Source organism: Poeciliopsis prolifica, unplaced genomic scaffold, assembly GCF_027474105.1.
Source record: "Poeciliopsis prolifica strain line A6 unplaced genomic scaffold, Auburn_PproV2 SCAFFOLD036, whole genome shotgun sequence".
Lineage (NCBI taxonomy): Eukaryota > Metazoa > Chordata > Actinopteri > Cyprinodontiformes > Poeciliidae > Poeciliopsis > Poeciliopsis prolifica.
In genome coordinates, this window is record NW_026562411.1 from 162,577 (window position 1) to 177,523 (window position 14,947).

Consider the following 14,947-nt stretch of genomic DNA (forward strand, 5'->3'; position numbering starts at 1 on the left):
CTAAGTCTGCAGCATGGCACCATGCTGCCAGCGCTGCAGCTGAAGCCAGGAGGGTGAGCTGCGATGGGGCCATAAATGGCTTCCTGCCTCTCACACCTCTGATCATGTCCTGGTTAAACACAGCAGCTTGGCCTGGCATCCTGCGACACCTGCTGGCTCCAATCTGGGCCTTTCTTAGAAAACCTGCAGCGAAAAGTTTCAATCCTCAACAAAAAGAATGGATGGCTGCTTGTTGAGCAAACTGAACAAAGAGCAGGAGCCTGGAGTTTTTCTGGATGGCCCTGAACTCCACCTTTGTCCTAATGCTATTCTCAAATCAATTAGATGGAATTGCCTTGAGATACTGTCACAGTAACGACTGAGAACCGTTCATTATGCATCAGAGTCTGGCCATGCTGAGCAGCGCAGATGAGGAGATAGACTGGAGCAGAACCAGGCCAAACCTCCAGCTCTAGGCTGGTTCTGGTCCAACTTTCTGGTCTGGTTCTTTATTCAAGGTTTTATCAAGACTGAAAACATCTGAAATGTGACCATTTCCTTCACCTGGATCAGTTGAAGGAACCTTCAAAGGAAAGGAAAACGGATCAATATTCTGTTCATCAGTTCATTCTTAGGTATTTCTGCCACAAATTCAAGGTAAAGTTTTGTATTTTACTTAAAATGAGGGAAGAAGCCTTGAAATTTGTGTTTGGAAAAGTCAGAAATTATGTCATGAGAAGCCTGATGAGGAAAACCTCCAGGTAAATCCTGATCTTGAAGTTTCTCTGTCTCCAGTGTCCCGTTTCTCCAGCCCAAGGTTGACGCCCCGGCTGAACAGGAAGAGGGCGCTGTCCATCTCCCCGCTGTCGGACGCCAGCATTGACCTGCAGACCATGATCCGCACATCGCCCAACTCCTTGGTGGCCTACATCAACAACTCGCGTTCCAGCTCAGCAGCCAGCAGCTCCTATGGACACCTGTCTGTTGGAGGACTCAGGTTCGGATGTTAGCCAGCGCTGCACAGTGCGCTAGGCATGTTAGCAGTCTGTGAGTTGTGTTGGTTAGCAGGGCACTAGAGAGAGGCTCAGCTTGTTTTCTGGAGGATCGGGTTCTGTGTGAAGTTTCCAGGCTTTCATTTTGAATCTTCTGCTCCGTGTCTTCCTGCAGCCCGACCTTCAGCTTCCCCCACTCCCTCAATCCTGCGGCCTATCAGCAGCTGCTGTCCCAGCAGAGACCGCTCAACTCCTTCAGTCACACGGCCCCCCTCCTGCAGCCACCACTGCCCTCTTTCCCCGCCCGCCAGCACCCCAACGCTGCGTCCCCCATGTCTGCAGAGTTGAACCAGGTAGGACCAGTATGACCAGTAGGACCAGTATGACAAGCCTTCTGAACTCGCTTCACTTACAGACCAGATTCAGCTGCTGACCACTGATTCTCAAGTTGTGAGGTTTCGGCCCCCAGGGGGACGTAGTGTCATGACCATAAGGTGGGGGTAGTTTCACCAATTTCAGACCCCAACTTGTTTCCATGGCAACAGCATGAGGTGCATAATCCTACCCAGGATTATGCAAAAATCCTACCCAGGTCCTAGTTATGCAGCAACTAGGACCTCATTTGGTCCTAGTTGCTGCCAAATGAGGGCAGAGTTTACGTGAACACGGTGCTATTTCAGATGGAGGGCAGGAAGTTCTAAGTTAACGAAGGCAACCGTTTGACAAGACTCTGAATTGTAGAGCTTGAAATCTGTTTGTTTTGTTTGATTAAAGGTTGCATTGGCCCAAATGGTCTTTACTTGAAAGTGGTTAGACAGGAATGAGACAGGACATGTGGAAGGACTTGAACATTGAGGACTAAGGCCTGCATATGAGGGTTGTGCTTTACCCCTGCACCACCACAGCACCCTGTTCCAATGCAGATACACAAAACAAATGAACAAATATGTTGGAAATAAAGAGTATGAAACAAAAAGATTTACCAACACTCAAAGATGTTGGTATCAGAAACCAATACTGGTTCTTGAAGTATCCCACAATACCAAGCAGCAGACGAAAGCCTAGAGAAGTCTGAAGGTGTGGGTCCAGATCCTTGATAACAAACAGCTCCATGAAAAATGTGCTGTGGTCTTTATCTTGATGAGTGTCGTTTACTGTTTTATAAGCTATGATGCTGTAAGCTAGCAGTTGTGGCTACAATGACAATCTTGACTGAATCCCATTCCCTTGATGTTCCAGGAACATGGCTGTCTGGTTTTCAGGGCTGCTGTCCACCGTGGCTCCATTGTCATGTGAAAAAACCGTGACTTGGATGATCTAAGGATAGAAGTGGGTTCGATGTATAAGCTGATTAAAATAGGCTAAGGTATATTTACGCCCGACTGCTTGAAAACACCCATTTCTAAGCCCTCTTATTTATTTGTTATGGTCCTGTTTATTCGTTCATACACTCCTGGCTGGTTCGCCACATGAAACTCTGGTTTGGGTGCACATGGTAAACAGCCACAGAAACCCGGTTGGATAGCTAACCTGCTGTCAACGAAGCAGTTGCCTCCTAAATGTCCTGATGTAAAATTAATTTTTTACAGTGTTGTTTTGTGAGTTTTTTACATGTCACATTTACAAATGATGAGATTTGGCCCTCAGTAATAAGCTTTCCTGTTTTCTTGATTGGAAGAGTCAGAGCAGTCGTAGACATGGGGATCGTTTCAATCCCTCCGTCGGCGCTCTGGAGGTTCGGCTACGTGAAGTCAGGTGAAACCAGCCTGTTGCGTTTAGCTGAGATCCCAGACCTGAACAGGTGCTGCCAGACAAAGTTACAATGGTAAACCAAGAAAAGTTCAAGTCAACTGTGATCTTTACATGTTTGAGGCCTCCGAGCAGTCTAAGTTTTAGTCAAGTTATTTAAATTTATCTCGACTCTGCTTTAAAATAAAACATACGTTAATGATGGTGACGGAGATCGGATGGAAGGACAGAAAGAAGAATGATAGATTTCTGGGTAGAGTTACCTTCTCTATTTTGTGAAACAATATTTGTTCAACCACATTTTAATATGACCATATTTTTCCCAGTATTACTGTGAATAACATGCTGATTTTGTTCAAATGTCTAAATAATTGTATTTTCATTATTTCTAAATATGTCCTCAGCTCAGTTAATCTGAATGAGACGTTCAGGGCCGCTTTAAGCCAACATGGAATATAACACTGAACACAACAGGTTATTAAATGTTGATAATAATCTTGATAAAAATGACAAAATGTTGAGTTTTATAAATCAGTTGGATTTCTTGCCACAAATGAACATGCTTGGTTTAAATGTTAAGGATTAAAGGTTGATTGTTTAATGAAACAATAACAGGTTTATTGTTCAGAGAACAAGCTGCTCAAACTTTATTTATTCATCACTTTTCACAAATAAAATTCACAAAGTGCTTCACAGGAAGATCAAGCAGCAAAATAATTCAAATGAGCAAATGAAGGAATAAATGACTAAAAATGAATAAAGAGGTGACAGAAAGGTCGTGACCTCCAGCTGACGCCCCTCCCGGCGTCTCTGGGAATGCTGCTCCAGCTTTATTAGTGCTGATCAGAACCTATTCCGTCTTTGCAGAGCGTCTGGGTGGGATTAGACCCCTCCGTTGATGCAGCCTCAAACCTCCTTCTCTCTGCCTCCATTAGCGCTTAAAGGCCTTCAGCCTCTGTGTCATGTTCAGAGTCATTGGTAGATCAAAGCCCCCACTCCTAAAGCATCCGGCCCAATCTGCAACAGCAGCAATAACTCTTCTTCTTTCATATTTTGGCGAGGTTTCTGCGATCTCAATGTCGCCTAAACTCTTTAGTCTTGGCGGCGGCTCCCAGTCTGACGAATCCAGCTCTGCTTTTCTGCTGCGACAGTTTTAGGTATTTGTCTCTCTTCTGCTGCCCCTAAAACAACTGCAGAACCTAAAAGGAAGGCGCTTCACAAGAACTTTGTGCATTGATGGATGAATCACAAAGTAAAGGGGAGCAGTGGGGAGTCTAAGGAAAATGAAGACCAGCTGTGCTAACATAGCGTTGGCCCATCATCACCAGTGAGCGTTCCATCTCAACGTGCTTCACATTCATCAGGTCCAAGCGTTCTCATCTATCACACACCTGCAGACCGCAGCTTTATGATCCAGAGCTGGAGTCGCTCTGAGCCTGCAGAATCAGACAGAATGCACAAAGATGAGCAAAAGTTTTCCAGAACCAGTTATCTGGCCCATTCAGAACCACAGAGCAATGCTCATCAGCTGGGTCAGACACGCCTCAGGTACTTCCTGCTGGACTTTCTGCTCCGGCTGCATCTGGTTGACGGCGGTTTGGTTCTGTTCACAGGGTTCTGATGAAGCCACCCCACGCTTGGTTCAGGTAACATCTGTAACCAAAGATCTAATGAACTGACAATTTGCTGCGGGAGTACGATGCGCTTCATCCAGAGGCGGCCCAGAGACCAGATGGGAGTCTCTCGGTCATCTTCTTCAGATGTTTCCTTTCTTCCTCTAACTTCCCTCTCTTGTCTTTGTGCTGCTCAGAGCTCCAGTGGAGATCCGGCGGTCAGCAGCACAGTCAATCCACTGAACACCAAGAGGACCAAGGTGAAGACTGAAGCAGAGGGTCCAGTTCCCATTTCACCGTCCGCTCAGGTGGGACCAGCAGAACCAGAACCAGGAGGCCGGAAACCAGCATTTACTGATTCACCTTTGATTGATTGTAGCGAAGCTGCAGATTAAGAACCAGATTAACGAGTCAGAATAAAGAGGTTGTTGTTACCATCAGGACCACGCCGGAGGAGTCCTGGACCTGAGCGAAGATCTGGACAAGGACGAGTGCAAGCAGGAGCCAGAGGCCGTTTACGAGACCGACTGCCACTGGGAGGGCTGCAGCAGGGAGTACGACACACAGGACCAGCTCGTCCACGTGAGACCCAGGGATTATTTAATCCAGCTGCTTCACAGCCAGTTTGCACCACAGCTTTAGACCGCCTCAATTTCTGTCAGGTTTAGGATTCGGGGTTAGTGACCCAGAGTTCTGAGACCGTGTTGGCCCGGCTGATGGAGTCCAGAAGGAGTGCCTCATTCTGGTTCTGGTCCTCCTGTCCATAACCGGGCTTGGCCCCAGCACCATATGAACCAATCCAGTCAGTCCAGTTCAGTTTGGGTTCATTTCAAATTAATTCCAGTTCAATCCAGATGAATGGTTCTGGTGGATCTAAACCCACCCAGAACCCTAACAGAACTGATGGCCCACAGGTTCCCTCTCTGGACCAGACAATCATTACATGGTTCTGATTGAGTGGGTTCTGCCCCGGATGTCCTTCCTGCTTGGTGATAATTGACCCCAACAACCCCCCTAAAGTCCCCACACAGAGCTCTTGGTGACCTCTGACCTCTGGGTCAGCAACGGCCCGACCTGTGAGGGCGCAGCCACAGTGGGTCAGCGACCTCCGCCGCTGACCCACTGTCTCTGCACTGCAACAGGAAGGAAACATCTCTGCAGAACCAGAACCAGATCCATCGTCCTCCATTTTGTTAGCAAAGCGACACAGGAAGAGCGCCACCATGCTGTTGTTTTCATCCAGGAGCTTTTAATCTGGAGGCTGGGATTATTTACTGAATTATGGTGAGCAACATCCATAATTCCTAACTAAATCGGATGAACCTCCAAACTAACTGTTAGCAAACTAGATGCTACAGGCTACATGTTTAGTTAGCAGGCAAACTGTTTATCTGCAGCCTGCTAACTAGATATGATGACTTTGAAAAATGAACTCCCTTTTATTTCTCATTAAATACATTATTGCTGTAAATGCTGGCTGTAACAGCCGATAGCTGATAGCCGATAGCCCCAGGCTAGCAGAAGGTCCAGACCCAGATCAGCCATACTTCCACTCATTCCACCTGCTCTTCTGTTCTTCTTCACCTGGTTTCTATAGTTCTATCTGCAGTGTGTTTCAGCTGTCTGCCACACAGACAGGGTTGACCTGCTGCTTTCCTCCACGCAGCACATCAACAACGACCACATCCACGGAGAGAAGAAGGTTCGTGTGCCGCTGGGACGACTGTTCCCGGGAGCAGAAGCCCTTCAAGGCCCAGTACATGCTGGTGGTCCACATGAGGAGACACACCGGCGAGAAGCCGCACAAATGCACGGTGAGGAGAGCTGAAAAATGATGGGAACATGAAAACCTTGTGGAAACCTGGATGTTTGAAGGTGAACATGGAAGCGAGGGCCGGATGTAGACAACGTCCTTCTCTGTCTGATCAAGATTCTGACCAGGTGTCAGTACCTTCTACTGGTACCAGATGGTACCAAACACAAACTTCTGTTCAGTTTGGAGATGTTCTGCATCAGAACAGAAAGTCACCGAATGTGAAGGAAAATTATTTATTGGTTTTCCACAGTGTGCATAAATATTGACGCTCCAGAGTCAGAAGTTTGGTCCGTCTGAGTCAGACTGGAGGGAGAGAATATCAGAACATCCGTCTCCAAGACATCCTCAGTTGGATCTAGGTTTGGACATTGACTAGGCCACTGACTGTACATATTTAGACGGTGTGATTTGGAGGTTGTTCTGCTCTTTATTGAGGGCATCAGAGTGAAGGTGCTGAACTGAAATGTAAGCAAACTCTTTTTGGGATTCTTATTTGTAAAAATGTTGAAAACAGAGTCAGTTACCCTGTCAATCCCAGTTCAGCTCCACTCTGTTGGTTCATCGCGCTAAAGCCCATAAAACAGACTTCTGAGTTGAACCAGCATCAAGATGGCGGCATAGTGAAAGCGCTCCTGTTGAACCAGAGTAATTACAGAAATTCACCCAAATAAACTAAGTAAATCTACCAATAAAACTCCTTAAAAAGGGAAATAAAAGATGTACCACTGCTTCAAGCAATAAATGCCGACTGAAGTCAGATGATGAGACAGACGGGATGCAGCAAGAATTAGCATTGAAGCTAACAAGCCAAAAGGCGCGGCGCCTAAAAATGGCCGACTCCGAACTGAGTCAGAGAACTGAGAGGGTTTTGCCAAGAAAATAAAGATCAATTTGAGACCATAAAAGAGGAAAAGGAAAAGGTGAACACCGGGATGGGGGAGGTGGAGTGTTGAGAAGGTTGAAGAAAGGATCCTAAACACGGCTATGCTAAAGCTACACGCTAAGCTGGAGGACAAATTGATGGATCTGGAAAGTCTATCAACTGAAATCAGTAACAGTCTGTAAAACAGCTAGAAAGGCAGTATGGACAAAATCACTTGGACTGTCAGGATCATCCTCATGTACAAACTTAAATGGGTAAAGCTGTAACTAATGAATGAGATGGAAATCTGTCTACATAAAAAAACTATAAAATAAATCTTTTAAAATAAAGTTGAAGGAGTCAAAATAGTTTTGCAACAGAGCAGGAATATTCCATGTTGCCGACTGAAGCAAAGCTTTAAAGATCTGATTCTGCAGGAAGCATGAAAGCAGTGAGGGTTAGGGTAATTAAGATAACGCCCCAGCAGGGGGGCCCACTGTTTAATGAGTCCTTCATGGACATCCCAGAGCTGCGAAAGGAACAAGTTCTGACATTTTCTCTGATTTGATTCTGTTTCCTCTTCAGAGTCTCTTAGATCCCATGGAGAGTTGATGAAACCAGATAGTGGCTCGTTGAGAACCAGGAGCTGCAGACAGCAGTACTGTCTGACTCCACTAGGAGGCGCTCCAAGCAGCACTCCATCTACTTACTAGGAGCCATTGAGCTTTTCTTTACTGGTTGTATCAGGTGTTTTACCTGCATTAAGCCTCCAGTGGTCAGTCGGTCCCTGATTGGTCCCCTGTGTCTCTGCAGTTTGAGGGATGCTTCAAGGCTTACTCTCGCCTGGAGAACCTGAAGACTCACCTCCGGTCGCACACCGGCGAGAAACCGTACGTGTGTGAGCACGAAGGCTGCAACAAGGCTTTCTCCAACGCCTCGGACAGGGCGAAGCATCAGAACCGCACACACTCCAATGAGGTACCGGTCCATGAGGACGCTGTTCGGCCGGCTGTTCGGTCGTTCGTTCGGCCGGCTGTTCGGTCGTTCGTTCGGCCGGCTGTTCGGTCGTTCGTTCGGCCGGCTGTTCGGTCGTTCGTTCGGCCGGCTGTTCGGCCGTAAACCAGACGTTTGTTTGCAGAAACCGTACGTCTGTAAAATCCTGGGCTGCACCAAGCGCTACACCGATCCCAGTTCCCTCAGGAAGCACGTCAAGACGGTTCACGGACCCGACGCCCACGTCACTAAGAAACAGCGGAACGACGCGCCGCCCAGAGCGCCCCCTAGAGGAAACGGGGAGAACGAGGCCAAGCTCGGCCCAGTGGGCGCAGATGGGAAACGGAGGCCAACGGCGCATCCAGAGGAGACGAGCGGCTGCAGGTCAAACCAGTCAAGATGGAGGACTCTGTGGTGAGTTCCTGTAACCTGTAGCAGCAGCGAGCAGGACGCTTTCTCCTCAACCAGCTCTGGTTATCTATATCTACTGCTCCTCCCTAATGAACATCTCCAAGCCTTTGCTCTGTCAACTGCCCGTTTCCCTCAGCTTGGGATGAAGGCCTCTCTCGCTAAAATGCGTTTCTGCTGCATTTTTCAGGCTGTTTCATCACAGAGCAGATGCTGAGGATTTCAGTCAGAGGGAACATCTTTAAACTGGAGATCAGGCTTTTTCTGGAGTTTGCTGGTTTTGAGACATTGCAAAATAATGTCCCATTTATTTTCTTTATTTCCTAACTTATTCTGGCCAGTTTAATTGACATGATGATAACACCGCCCCATGTGGAAGTAGAGGAAACTGACAAACAAACAGTGTTACCAACAAGTAGGTCGTGGAACTCGATGCATTTTACCTGAGACAGGTTTTGAGTCATTTTGCCTTATTATATAACATTGACGCAAAGATGGCGGGCAAGAAAATTTCTCTGAGTCCTGGGTCAGGTCAGGTCAGGTCAGGTCAGGTCAGGTCAGTCAGGAAGGTTATCAGAATCAACGATAAACTGGGAACAAAGTCTGGTTGGATCCAAGGATGATCGCTGTGGTTTACACACACTAGCAGGTCAGTAATGACTGCCTTCAGGAAAATTGTTGAAAATAAACAATGGCATAAAAAGGTTCTTAAATGTAAATACTGCAGTTACTGCAGCACATTATCCTGCTGCCACAGAGCTACCATTGGAATCTACACAGATTAAATCCAGCTTACCCTCACATATCAATCTTTGATTTGATGACTACAAAGATGTGCTGTTATGAAAAAGATATGGGATGTTTACTACCAGTTATCTTCGTGCAGACTCACGTAATTACATTTACATTTATCTGCACATCCATTTCTTGGCATATTCCAGACTCTTTTGGTTTGGAAATGTAATAAAATGTATTCCAGGTTAACAGCTGTTGGGATTGCTGGGCCATGACTTCCTATTACCTATAACTGTGGTGTGTGGCAGAGTTGTCATCTTGCAATCGGAAGGTTGTAGGTTCGATTCCAGCTTCGTCCTGCCATATGTCGATGTGCCTCTGGGCAAGGCACTTAACCCCAAATTGCCTACCGGTCTGCGTATCGGTGTGTGAATGGGTGAATGTGACTCTAGTGTAAAGTGCTTTGAGTGGTCAAAATGACTGGAAAAGCTCTATATAAATTCAGTCCATTTACCATTTTTCCATTTACCTTCCTGATAATCTCTCTGACCGCAGCGTGTTTGCTGAGACAACCACTGGCATTACTGTTGGTCCTCCAGACCAGGCCATGAAACCTCCAGACAGATGATTGACGGAGGACTGCTCTACGTCCACATGCGGGTGGAGCCGGCGTCATGTCAATTATCCCTGCAGCATGCTCCTGCCATTACCATGTTCTGCTGTGCAGAAGATGTTCTGTTCCAGCCTCAGCCTCTGGTGCTGTTCAGTTTTTTAAGTAATGCTGATCTTGGGCAGAGATTTTATATTTGTCTTCTACTGTTACACCTTAAAATATTCACACCCCTGGCAGATTTAAAGGTCTCAACAAGGGACTTTTTAACTAAGAGGAAGACAAAAGTCTGAACATTAAAATCACCTCCAGTCGCCTCAAGGTGTGAATGCTGGTTGCTGCTGGGGAAGCAGGAGAATGAAATGTGTTTGGGCTTCCTGTAAATGTTGACTGAGTCATTTTCCACTGAACTTTCTGGCTTCTTGCTCTCCTCTGCTTCTCCTCTAACAATCGGACAGACATCTCTGAGGTGAGAGAGCTTCCCCGTCTCTTCGTTCATATAAAGACCTGCATGAATCGCTCCAGTCGAGCCGATCATCCGGCCGCTGTCACATTAATATTCGGAGAATCAGACAGTTTTCAGCTGTGGGTCAAACTATGATCAGGCTTCTGCATTCTGGACTGTTTAACATCGAATCATCTATTATTCTCTTGTTTTCATATTAATAAATCACATGCATCCATTAATTAATGACTCTGGAAGAGCAAGCCTGCATTAGTCATTACAGTCAGAATATCTGAACTTGGGTAATAATTAACTAGAGATGAATGCATAATGGAGTTGTGTGAACACGGCATGGTTCTATTTTCACTTGCATTTTTATCACCTTTCATCTCATTCTTTGTCTTTATTTGCATCAAATATTCCCACAGAAAACCCACATCAGTTTCAGCAAAATATTTTCAGTGTTGCATGAACGCTGCCTCCTGCTGTTCCTCTGCAGACGCATCAGTCCAGTCCTGGCGGCCAGTCATCGTGCAGCAGCGAGCCGTCGCCTCTCGGCAGCGCCAACAACAACGACAGTGGGGTAGAGATGGCCATGTACAGCGGGGGCAGCTTCGGGGACCTCAGCGCGCCGGACGAGGGTCCCGCAGTCGACTCCACAATCTCTGCCGGGGTGCCGCAGGCAGGAATGGGGCTTCAGCTGAGGAAATTGGTGACTCACGGAGGAGCGGTCACCATCAAGCTAGAGAACATCAAGCAGGAGAGGCTGAAGGCGGTGCGGGAGACCTGCAGCCGGGCTAGCGGCAGACCACAGGGCATGAAGCTTCCTCCCATCCCTGCAGCTGGTGAGCATCACATGTTGAATGTCCATGAACCATGAATGTCTCTGAGCTCCAGCAGCTTCCTTCTGCCCTATGGATGCAGAAATCAATCATAACCTCTGTAAACTGTAAAACTTCACAGAGCCATCTGGGTTCCTGGTGTAATTTTCCCTTCGTGTCTGCTAGGTTCCTTGCTGGAGAGCTCCATCATGACGAGCAGCCTCCACACGCCGTACGCTGGCCAACCCACTGGGGAGCTGACCCCCTGCAACATAACGCTGCTGAACCAGCTCAACGACCGCCGCGACAGCACCACCAGCACCCTCAGCTCAGCCTACACCTTCAGTCGACGCTCCTCTGGCATCTCGCCCTGCTACTCTAGCCGGCGCTCCAGCGAGGCATCCCAGTTTGGCTCTAACCGTCACAACATCAGCTCGGCCGACTCGTACGACCCGATTTCCACCGATTTGTCTCGGCGCTCCAGTGAGGCCAGTCCCTGTGGTGGAGGTGTGGCCAGTGGAGGAGCCCTGCCCAGCCTTCTGAGTCTAACCCCAGCCCAGCATTATCGGCTCAAAGCAAAGTATGCTGCCGCTACTGGCGGTGCTCCACCTACTCCTCTCCCCAACATGGATCGAATGAGCCTGAGGACAAAGATGGCTCTGTACAGCGACTGTCAGGAAGGCTCCTCCTTCCTCCAGCCGGCCACTGGCGATGCACCCCGGCGGTGCAGCGACATCACCTATGGCTCACATAGCATGATGCCCCATGACGTTCCAACCACCCTCCCACGTCGGGCAAGTGACCCCGTCAGTCGTCCACCTCTAGACCCGCTGCCTCTTCCAAGGGTTCAGCGCTACAGCAGCATGAACAATATAAACCCTCTGAATGCCCCGTCATCTGCCGAGCGCCATCAGGCGCTGGCTATGCAGGGTTACGCACGCTCGGATGGGAGTCTCCAGCGTTACCCGTTCGCCCCAAGACCGCCAAGCATTTCTGAGAACATTGCCATAGAAAGCATGGCAGTCGACGGGCTGATGAACAGTGGGGAGCAGAGTGCAGAGGATGAGGTTGTGCTTCCAGATGATGTGGTTCAGTACCTGAGGTCTCAGAGTTCTGGCCCAATAAGTCACAGCTTTAGCAGTCAGGGCTATCAGGCCAGCATGGCTCCACTGCTGCACTTTCATGGCCAGAGGAGGATGGCCATGGTGGACGCCACCTTGGCACAGTCTGGTCATGACATTTCCTACCAGGGGGGTGTCAGTGGTTCCCAGCAGCTCTGCCCAGCACCACAAGACAATAAGAACAACATGCCAGTGCAGTGGAACGAGGTGAGCTCTGGAACGATGGACACCAAACTCCCCAAACCTCAGCAGCATCCCATCAGGAGCAACCTGGCTTCCGCTCAGCAAAGGTACAGCTCTGGGGTGCTACATGCCCCGAGTGGCAACCATCAGGTCATCCCGATAAGCCACAACTTCTCTTTACAAGGGTACCACAGCCTCCAGAGCCTGGGGAATACCTCCCTCCAGCAGCAGCAGAGACAAAGCAGGTTGAATGAGCACATGAGTCGTCAGCAAGGGCTCAGTCAGGAAGGAAGGCTTCGTTCGTTATCTGGAAGCTCTAGCATAACCCTCAACACTGCAGCTAGCTCTGAGCTGCAGAGCTTTAAGACCAGAGCCCAGGTGGACGGGTACTGTCCAGGGAACCAAGTGAACCAGGAGCAGAACTACAGCATCCTCCTCAAGCAGCAGCAGTATGTGATCCAGAACGGAGCCAAAGGGATGTTACAACCCCGGCCACCTAACGAGCCCAAGTCCTTCCCCAGGCAGCACTCAGCCTCTGCCATGACCCAACCGACCTCCAGGCCAGTCGAACTGAACCCCAGTAACAGCTGCTCCGAGGCAAGCCCAAAGAGACAGAGCCAGGTCCTGAATCACAGCAGCCCAGACAACCAGAACTCTGCTGTGGTCTACATGGCTCAGATTCACATGTTTCAGCCTTCGTCTCAAAGCAGTGATGATGACTCAATGTCCCCAAGTGCCAATGAGGCCGCCTACAGCGACATGGCTGCTGCAGCCGCCGTGGCCTCTCCAGGAGCCAACCAGGTCTCCAGCAGTATCGTTGACTCATCCACCGGCCGATCCAGAACCACAGAGCACACTCAGATCGACTTCGACACCATGTTAGATGACGGAGATCATTCTAGCCTGATGTCTGGGATGCTGAGTCCAGGGCTTCTGCAGAGCCTGTCTCAGAGCTCCTCCCGCCTCACCACGCCACGCAATTCCGTCACTTTGGCATCCGTCCCAGCTGGCATCGGCAACATGGCCATTGGAGACATGAACTCCATGCTTACAGCTCTGGCTGAGGAGAGCAAGTTCCTCAACTTGATCAGTTGAGACTTTTACCTCTTCTTGGGAACATCTGGGTACCTTCAAGAAACTTGCAGAAAGCACTGATTGGCTGCTTGACACCTCTGTTTCCGCTGTCTATGGCACCATGATAATCTTCTCTTTTCATAGTTAGCTTAGCTGGAGGGACTGTTTTCTGTCTTTAAAGCCATATTTGAACAGTAACTCAGCCCAGGGTACATTAATGCCTGTCAGGACTTCTGGTGTTTACAGAGTGGTGCACTGAAAACAGACCATATTGTGCCTTTCTGGGACATCACAGCTCAGCACCCAAGGACACACTTATCAGGAAATGGACATGTAGATACAGGAAGACTGATGATCTCTGATGTGTTTGGAGTTTACCGTTTTAACTTATGCTGTATTGTGTGTGTTTAAACCGGGGCTGCTAACAGCTCCACTTTAAATCTGGAATGTTTCCTTTTGCTTTTTGATTAAAGACTGACCCCAACCCAGCCAGAAGCCATGTTCCTCAGCAGGAAGAAGACGGACCTTCCCCTTCTGGTTGGGGAGGGACCGGCCCAGAGGAGACAGTTCCAGGAGCATCCGTTGTTTGGGTCTGTTATGGAGACGAAAACCCTCTGTCCCAGAGAATCCCTCCTGTCCTCTGTCCCCACAGAAGAGAGAGAGTTAAACCAGCTGCCCTGCAGGGGGCTGGACTCGCCCTACAGGATGCTGTCTTCTGGGAAGGGTAGTCACCCGTCTGCAGGGAAGGGTGACTACAAATCGCAGAAGACGGATGGACGGTCTTCTTAAAAGTTACATTTAATTCTGAAGGTTCTGGGTTCTGTGTTTCTGGATCGGAGGTTCTTGCTCATCCCTGGTGGTGATGATGTATTTTCTGTGTCATCAACAGAGACTCAACTCCATCCATGTTTTCCAATGTGTCCCACTCCACTCACAGTGAGTGAGTAGCTTTTGTACATTTCAAATAAACCATCTTCTCTTTAAATTCATTTTGTGTTTTCATTGGAGCCAGATGTTACAATTAGCAGATTTTCAGCAGGACTTTGACTAGGCCGTTCTAACCATATCATAATATCTCAGCTCTGCTGCTGCCAGGTTTTCTTCTGGGTTTGTCTCCATCCGTCTTTCCACAGATGATGCTGCCAACAGCATGTTTCAGGTGGTGCTGTTGGCGCTCCTTTCACCCAGCTGGACTGTGTTTAGGGGTATCAGAGTATGGGGGTCCACCCCTATTCAGGTTATCCTTCCTGGCAATCTGCTCAACATTGATCTAGTCAAATCCACAGAAGGATGAAGATGCGAGAGGCTGGACTAGAGCAGAACTCAGATGAGGATTAACGAGCCGAGAGCTCAGAGAACCTGACGGCAGCTGATTGCTGTTGGCTCTCATGTTCTCATTGCCTGCTGGAGGGAGAATCCAGCCTGCAGCATCCACAGGATGGAGCAGCATCTAATCAGCAACGCTGTGAAGGAAAGACCACCAACTCTGTTTTACCTGCTCAAGTCAAAGATGTGCAGAGTTAAAAACGATGGAAGGAGACCAGGA

At 48.5% G+C, this 14,947-nt stretch overlaps 1 protein-coding gene across 1 annotated transcript in view; it reads left to right on the forward strand.

The window, feature by feature from the left end:
* The window catches only part of LOC129374587 (zinc finger protein GLI2-like), a 60,112-nt gene extending 45,726 nt beyond the window's left edge, over nucleotides 1-14,386 (forward strand). Inside the window, 11 exon segments of the mRNA XM_055053091.1 lie at nucleotides 775-976; nucleotides 1,147-1,324; nucleotides 4,531-4,641; nucleotides 4,775-4,915; nucleotides 6,000-6,034; nucleotides 6,036-6,147; nucleotides 7,825-7,989; nucleotides 8,150-8,345; nucleotides 8,348-8,418; nucleotides 10,702-11,047; nucleotides 11,210-14,386. Of these exon segments, the coding sequence (XP_054909066.1) occupies nucleotides 775-976; nucleotides 1,147-1,324; nucleotides 4,531-4,641; nucleotides 4,775-4,915; nucleotides 6,000-6,034; nucleotides 6,036-6,147; nucleotides 7,825-7,989; nucleotides 8,150-8,345; nucleotides 8,348-8,418; nucleotides 10,702-11,047; nucleotides 11,210-13,422 (3,770 nt within the window). The 3' untranslated portion in view covers nucleotides 13,423-14,386.
* The last annotated feature ends 561 nt before the right edge of the window (nucleotides 14,387-14,947 follow it).